The sequence below is a fragment of the Mus musculus genome, chromosome 13, assembly GCF_000001635.26.
Source record: "Mus musculus strain C57BL/6J chromosome 13, GRCm38.p6 C57BL/6J".
Classification (NCBI taxonomy): domain Eukaryota; kingdom Metazoa; phylum Chordata; class Mammalia; order Rodentia; family Muridae; genus Mus; species Mus musculus.
The window spans coordinates 77025381-77034149 of NC_000079.6; the positions used below are offsets into that span (position 1 = coordinate 77025381).

General features: G+C 37.5%; 1 protein-coding gene across 13 annotated transcripts in view; it reads left to right on the forward strand.

Moving 5' to 3' along the window:
- Positions 1-7904, forward strand: part of Mctp1 (multiple C2 domains, transmembrane 1) — a 650923-nt gene extending 643019 nt beyond the window's left edge. For 9 of the 13 annotated variants that reach the window (XM_006517462.4, XM_006517464.4, XM_006517463.4 and 6 more), the window contains 2 exons: positions 3242-3339; positions 4500-7897. In XM_006517462.4, coding sequence (XP_006517525.3) covers positions 3242-3339; positions 4500-4571 — 170 coding nt within the window. In that variant the 3' untranslated portion in view covers positions 4572-7897. Of the gene's footprint in view, positions 1-3241; positions 3340-4499 lie in introns of all 13 variants that reach the window. The other 4 variants (XM_006517466.4, XM_017315643.2, NM_030174.3 and 1 more) reach the window with 3 other exon arrangements.
- The last annotated feature ends 865 nt before the right edge of the window (positions 7905-8769 follow it).

The following is an 8769-nucleotide window of genomic DNA, read 5'->3' on the forward strand; positions in this document are numbered from 1 at the left end:
AAAGCCTGCTGAGTAAGAAAGCTTTCAGAAAAGCCTGCTTTGAACGGATTTCCTCCCAATAGTTATGCAACGTTGCCACATGCTTCCAACAGTCCCTTTGAACCTGGAACCCACTCAGGAGGTGCTCAGTGTCAGCATTCTGGAAAACGGAAACGGAATTTTCCTTTTCTTTTTTCTTTCTTGGTGAAATTTTTGGTTTAGAAAACCCACTCTTCAGTCCTTATGATTCATCACCATATAGGAATATTTTCTATTTGCCCCCCATCAATATACATATGAATCAAAGACTGCTAAACTTAAAAAAATTACAAAGACTAAACATGGGCCTTAACATTTAAAACATGCTTGTACTGTAACTAACAGGACTGTGTGAAGACTTTTTTTTCTTCTTTTGTTTGCCCCACAATTGTTTAAAGGGATAAATTATAAGAATGTGAATTGAGACCAATTGTCTCCATCTAGTTTTAAGATTCCTGGTTCAGGGGCTGGAGAGATGGCTTGGCAGTTAAGAGCACTTACTGATTTTGCAGAAGACACAGTTTTGGTTCGCAGCACCCACACAGTGGCTCACAGTTGTCCATGACTCCAGTCCCAACGGACCCAAGGCTCTAGTCTAACCTCTAAAGGCCCATGTTTCACACACATATACTCCCTCACACACATTGTTAAATAAAATAAATGATAATAATAATAACGAATTCCTGTTCTCTTTCTCCTTTTGGTGTACTTTACACGTTCCTCTTGGGTACAGCCTGTTAGTCTTTATAATCACTGGTATTCCCTCCAGGCTCCAGGGCAGAGGAAGTAGTGATTATATTTTTCTCTCCTAATTTCTACCATTTACAGAAATTCAATTATTACTTTTCCTATTCAAAGCATTTATTAAAAACATATTCTTGTTTTCTAGTCTATTAAACCCTAATGTTTCATTCATTTCTCTGACCTTGAATGCCGATCACTTTCAGGCAGAGAATAACCATAGGTATCTAAGGTCAGACTTGCAGAACTATCTTTATTGCCATGTGGTGAAGAACACCTCCCCCACCTGACCTTGCTTAGCTTCTCTGAAACTGAAGGCAGACATCTCGCTATGTAACCTGTATAGCCTCTGTCTACAAGGCTAGCTGTCTTAAAAATAATGTTACAGAATGTGCTTGGGCCTCGTTTCATCAAATGAAAACATACAAGAACTATTTCTTTAGTATTAGGTAATCGTTGAAATGTTAACAAGAAACCCAGGCCACACGACTCACATGACTGGAAAGAGACTGCCAAAATGACAGAACTTCATTCTGCAGAAACACATTGAGAGCTAAGATGTCCCAGTTTCTTCCTGCTTCCACTGTGTTGATTTCATGCAAACCTGAAAACTTTCCCCCCCAAAATCTATATTTTTCATTTCAACTTAAACAATAACCAAGCATCATCATAGTCATGTGACTTGTAAACACTTAGATTGTGTTATAACAGCAGCTCCTTCCCCCCTTAAAATACATACCTTTGGAAAAGAGGAAATCAATAAATTACCTAACAATCTTAATCTGAAATGTAAGCAGACAAGCCTCATCCTGGCTGGAGCCTGAAAGCCAATCTAGGGGCTGTAACACTGAGAAGCTGGTAATTAGGAGACAAAATTATTTATTTGGCTTACACTATAAGTGACAGTTCATCACTGAGGGAACTCAAGGCAAGTACACAAACAAGAAAGTAAAGCAGAAACCATACTACTTGCTAGCTTACTCACTCTCAAGGTCTTGTTTAGTTACCTTTCTCAGGTAGCCTAGGACCACCTGCCTACAGAATGGTAGCTCTCCTAGTCAATTAACAATAAAGACAATTCTTCACAGACATCCCCAGTCCATCAGCTGGGGCTTTCATTCCCAGATGGCTTTAGGCTCCATTAACCTGACCGTTAAGGCTAACTAGGACAGCCTCCACGCTTTGGCAGTAAGAAGCAACGTGATGCCCAGTTTTTATTCCAATCGTTGACTTATACAGTCAGATGCTTAACACTGCCCCTTTAAGTATTTTGTTACTGTTTTCTTGAAAACTGTGGTCAGAAAGCACACTGAATAACTACATTCACCTTTTAACAATAGTTGAGACTTGCATTTTTGGCCAGTATATGTCAACTTTTATAAATGTTCTTAAAGTCTTGAAAGAAACACCTGTTATAGAGTCCTTTGGCAAAGCTAGGTATATCAATAACATTGTAAGCCTTTGTAATTGCCCTGTTTTTTTTTCCTCTCTCTCTCTCTCCTGATTTAATTAGGTATTGAAAATGGAATAATAATGAAGCTGTTTAGCTCTCCTAAGTTCTACTTCTTTATTTACATTTCAAATTTTATCCCCTTTCCTCATTTCCCCTCCAAAAACCCCTCTATCCCATATCCCCTCCCCCTGCTCACTAAACCACTCATCCCTGCTTCCCTGTCCTGGCATTCTCCTACACTGGGGCCCGTTACAAGAGCAAGGACCTCTCCTCTCAATGATGTCCCACAAGGCCATCCTCTGCTACATATGCAGCTGGAGCCATGGGTCCCTCCATGTGTACTCTTTGGTTGATGGTTTAGTCCCTGGGAACTCTCAGCATACTGGTTGGTTCATATTGTTGTTTTTCTTATGGAGCACAAACCTCTTCACCTCCATGGGTACTTTCTCTAGCTCCTCCATTGGAGGCGCTGTGCTCAGTCCAGTGGATGGCTGTGTGCATTCACTTCAAGAAGGAAGACCACAGTGTGGATACTTCAGTCCTTCTTAGAAGGGGGATCAAAATACCCAGGGAAGGAGATACAGAGACAATGTTTGGAGCAGAGACTGAAGGGAAGGCCATCCAGTGACTGTCCCACCTGGGGATCCATCCCATTATACAGTTACCAAACCCAGACACTATTGTGGATGCCAACAAGTGCTTGCTGACAGAAGCCTGATATAGCTGTCTTCTGAGAGGCTCTGCCAGTGCCTGACAAGGCAAGACACTCTTATTTCCATCTAGGTACCCCGATTTGTTTTCCCCAAATCTCACCTACTGGGAAGAAACCAATATAGTGTAAAGACAAAAAGCAAGCAGCCATTCAGTTGGGAAAGTTGAAGGGAGGTGGTCACTAGGCTATCCTGTTAAGGGTAAGGCTTAGCATGTGGTTAATGCTCAAGTCATTGTAATACTTTCTCCAGAAATGTGCTTTACCTAACTCCACACTCAATAATGAACTCAACAATGTTTGAAATGTCACTTTTTTAGGAATTAATAAATTTACAAAAAAGCTTCGGAGTCCATATGCAATTGATAACAATGAACTACTTGACTTCCTTTCCAGAGTTCCTTCAGATGTACAAGTGGTATGTATGGTTCACTATTGTTATTTCTTGAGTGCAGTATGGCTCTGGGCTTTAATTTTTAAATTCTTTGAATGTCAAAGGTTATAGAAGAGTCAGGTAAAGTTAATAAAACCCACTGCAGATTTGGGCAAGCCTTTAACCAACTTGGCATTAGTAAGAAAAATCTATAAACAATAGAAAACAGGAGATTGAAAGTCATTGCATAAGGAACCCCTGTGGCTTTCAATGAGAACCTCAACTCAAGCCCAGCTGAGTTTGTGAAGTGACATCATCAAGATGGAAGCAGAAGAAATAGGAATTTTAGATGTAGATGATGGAAGCAAAATGGGTGGTTAAATTATTTGTGTATATTACATGCATTCAATAAATTTTAAAGATGAATGTTAATGTATTTTTAGATGAGGGAGAAACATCTACATTTGAAATATTATATTTCACAAATTGTTTGAAATGCTTTGGGGTTAATATGTACTAAATGAATTGTTTCAAATGGAAATAAGAAACGTTTTAATCACAGTCTTGAGGATAGGTTTTAGTGATAGCAATTTACATTCGTTTCAGTTGAGTTTTTATTTCATATACAAACATGGGCTAGGTCAGTGTACTCAACCTTCCTCACGCTTCAACCTTTAATACAGTTCCTCATGTTGTGGTGACCCCCAACCATAAAAGTTATCTTGTTGCTACCTTGTAACTGTAATTTTACTACTGTGATGAATTGTAAGATAAATGTCTGACATGCAGGATATCTGACATGTGTGTGAAAGGGCTATTAGATCCCCCAAAATGGACATGACCCACAGGTTTCAAATCTCTGGGTTAGCTGAGAATTAAGACTATTTAATAAACAAACAACAACAACAAAAATGCCTGTAAAGAACCATTATTCTTTAAAAATATAGATTTTCTTTCATTGTATTGTGTTATGTCAGTAACAGTCATAGTTCGTTAGCAAAGTTCGCACTGGGCTTCCAGCCATTTCTGGCAACATTTCCCTTCGGACTCTAGCCCCTTGTTGTTATCAGCATCAGCTGGAGCTCCCACTTGGCTTCTAGAGCAGCCCTTTTCCCAGCCCCGAAGCCTTCTCTCATTCCTTAGCTTTTCCTTCTTTTGCCAGGAAGTGGCCACCTGACTGGTCTTTTTCTGAACTGTTTAAACAGGTGCAGTACCAAGAACTGAAACCAGATCATTCTCATAGCCCATACAAAAGGAAGAAAAACAACCTTGGCTAGCCAGCTCCGAGGAAAGCAGCATGTTTGGGAAGATAAAAGAAAAACTCCTCCGCAGCCTCCGCAGCCCTTCCTCTCTTTCTGCTTTTTATTTATCCCCCCCCCCCTTTTTAAATCATGGTCGAGAACATTTGTAAATAGTGTACAAAAAGCATACGTCTTTGAAAAGATACTTCTACTGTATACAGACTCAACTTGATAAGGGATTTTAGCTAGTGGAGTGTGAAAGCCTTGTTAGCTATAGATAAAATAACAAAGTGAAATAAAATAATGGTTATAAAACTGGAAGATATACATTTTTCCAATCACAAGGGAAAGAACCGAACTATCAGATAAAATGCTCAATTATGCTCTGGTTCACTTTCCATAAAACGTAAATGGCGATTGATCTTTAGTTTTTTTTGTAATGTAACTATTTCTTATCTGAAAAGTAATTCATTAGCGCCTTTTTCCTGTTTATACATTCAAACGGGGGAAACCCCAAAGCTTGAATAATAGAAATGTTGCACTTCAACTTAACATACATCACGACTTCCACTCCTGTGTAAATAAATTATGTATGGCTAAGGCTGATTTTAAGCTACAGGTACATTCCTATCTTTTCCTGTCTGCATACACACATAATCCCTTAAGAGAATCTGAGAGTCTATGAATAAGACTTTTAAGCCTTCTATCATTCCATCTAAAACCTTAAAATCTCTTCAGAACTATATTAAATAAATACTGCCAGGTTTATAAATGATTACCAGGATTTTTATATATACCACTGTGTTTAGCAAATTATCAAGCCAATTGTCAAGAAAAAAAAATACTAGCAAACGAAATCCCTACCACATTTGGTGTCAAATTATGCTCTTGTGCATTAAAACAAAAACAAAACAAACAAACAAAAAACCCATGTATTGTTTAAGTGTCCTCTACTGATATACTTCAATGCATAATATGAGTTTTTTTCATTAGTGAGTTTTAATGGAGAGTGCAGTTGGCTAAGTGAAAGGCCAGTGTTTTCATTATACCACTTATAAAGGAAGATCATTGATAACGCATGAAAACCTGTTTTGTAAAATAAACTGCTTGTAAGGCAGTTTCCATTAAAAAGGTTTCACTAACCACACTCTATACTTCAACTTGCATTCCTAAAACTAATTCCAGGGTCTATCAAGGGAATATACCTCTGCAGAGGTCATGTGGGTGGTGAGGATGTCTTCACTGACTTGTTAGTGGAATCACACTCAATGATAATTGCTGCAGACAATGTTTTGCACTATTTTATTAATTGCTATTAATAAACAACTGGGGTGAGGTGAAGGTGGGGATTGTGCTGGAAAATGTAGAAAAGCAGAAATATATATTTCACTTTAAAGATTCTTTAAATCTCATCAGAACTGATTTTTTAAAGTATTTTTATTTTAGAAATATGTTGTTAAATACTATTTCTTACAATAAAACTATTTTGATGTTTATACACTATGCTTGGAAGAATGTCAACTAAATTCCCTTTCTACAGAAAGACTTTGACCTCAATATGTTCTAGTGTATCATGTTTAAAATGACATGTGTACATCTGCATTCCATTACTGTTTGTTGCAAATACATACTTTATGAAGCTGATGTAATACATAGTTTATTGATGAGATCATTAGTTTGGTATAAATTCTGATTATACCTGTGAGATTTATTAGGTTCTGTGCAGACAATGTCTATTCAAATGTCGATAAGCCTGACAATCTATAACCTCAGATATACCTAGTGGATGCAACCATTAACAGATGACTGATTTTGTTTATTTCATTGTGTAAGATTTCAGATGTTTAATTCAATAGAAATGCTGACTACATATTCACTGCATTAAATACACAAGGAAATAATCTTTTTATGTATAATCTTTTCTTCTGAGTTAAGAGGTACATGGTGGGGTCCTGGGTGCATATACTCATTAATGACACTTCACTTGGAGAGTGTGTGTGTGTGTGTGTGTGTGTGTATAAACAGGGCTATTCATGAAACCCTAACTATGGTACAAACTCAGTACCATGATGAACATCCAATGAAGCAGAGAAAACTAGCTGGAGTCATGAAAGTTACCTTAAGTCTTTATTGTTTTTAGAAATCAATATATTTATAGGCCCCAAAAGACAATGTCAAGTAGGATTTTAACTTTCTTGTATAGAAGCATTTTTAGTGTATGCCTTGGTTTTTCTGATATTTCTGAAGCAAATATTCCAAGTTATCTGAAAAGACAGAATTTAGTTCAACAGCTATTTGCACTGCTAAATATAACAGATACTATATTTATGGACTATATTTATATTTACATTCTAAATTACAGCCATTGTTGAATGCTGTCCTCTGGGCAAAAGAACTGCCATCTTCCTTAGATCATCTATCTGTGCCTGCTTGTAAGTGACCATCACAGTCATGCTTGCAATCGACATCCCTTCATGAAGAGAAATGGGTGGAGATGGACTCAAGGCTTGCTATTCTAGCAATTCCGATGTAATTCCGCGCTAAGTACACATGGCCTTAAAGAAGTACTAGAGTATATAGGAGGGTGCAGTTGGCTTGAAAAGGATCTGTATCTATGCAGCAATGGACCATCATTTAGACTGGTGAAGACTTCCCAGTACAGTTGCTATGGAGTCATCCATGCTCTGTAAGGAAGCCTAATTGGTTCATCAGGCTGAACTTCGTTGGCTATTTTAGTTTGTTATTGAGATCATATATGAGGGAGTAGATGAGTTTTAATTTCTTCCTCAAGAATAATGAATTCTGCCACACCATTAACCGGGATAAATCAGACATCTATTTTGTAACATTTTGTTTACCCACATGAACAATGAACATGCTGTTAATAGTTTATTTTGCTACTGTTTCAGACTCAAACTGAGAGGTTCTTGACAGGTGGGGTTAAGTGCTGAAATGAAGCAGAGAAAACTTTTTATCCAGGGACCACAGGAAGTTTCCACTTTGATTTCAAAATCCATAGATATCCAATACCAAAACCAAACTATAACAAGCCTTATTCAAAGGCTATCTTTAAGTTTATAAGCTTGTTAAGTAAGCTTAAATGCTTACAATGTTTTTGTAATAGTGCTTTGGTACTCAGCTTAAAAAACTAAAGGTATAAGGTGACTGGTAGTTTCAAAATACAAGACAGCTTGTATGATACCTGTAAAAAAGACTTAGCTATTATTAAATTAATGCATGTTCAAGTTTTGGGGTTCAGAATGTTGCTTTTGTATGTACAGATGTTCAGTCACAAGTCTAATTAAAGTATCTAGAGTCAGCCTTTTTAACGACTGTTCAATTGAATTAAAAACAGCACTGTAGTCAAAAGTCTCTTTCGTTTATAATTCTCTTTCAAAGGAAGATCGCTGTGAGTCACTGAAACAAACAAAACAAAACCCAGCAGAAAGTTCTTTTGTTGTGAAAATACTTTTACAGCTTATTTTCCACATGTGGCAGGCGCATCACAAGTTACTTCAGCTGAATCTGGGGCTTCACACACCCCAAGACAATCTCTATGTTGGAACAAAACTTCTACACAACAACAAAAGGTGACAACCAAATATATAATTGGTATCAAATGAATTTCAACTTCTTCATTTTCACAGCCTAAGTTGGAAACAATGTTTAGAAGCAACAAGCCAGTAGGGCTTGCTTGGCTTTCGTCAATGAACAGGGTTACTGTTTGGGCAGAGGGCTTCAGTTGAAGAGCTATGCCAAAGAATCCTCAGTGCCTTTCTTGGTTTTATTGGAGGAAACCTTGAGCATTGGCTGAAGGGAGGTTGAGACTATTTGCTCTATGGTAGACTTATAGGGAGGATAATACAGGCTCAGTCTTGTAGTTAAAGGCTAGCTTCAAACCAGCTTCAATCAAGTTAAGTTTGTCCGAGTTCAAGTGCTGACATATTTGGAAGAAATGCTAAGTTTGAAAAAGCATCCATAATTTCAACAATTTTAATTGTGTTCTGCATTATAGGAAGCCCCTGAGACAGTCAACTGTTAGTTTTCAGAGACAGTTGAACCACAAAAAGCCAAGGGGAAGAAAATGCCAATATTTTTCCCAAGTAGATCTTTTTTACAGTGACTAGAGAAATGGAATCCATGCAACTAAACTGCCACATATAATTAAATTCCTCTCTGCCTTACACAGTAGTGATTCCAACAATTATAAACCAAAAATGTGTGTGGCCTGTTC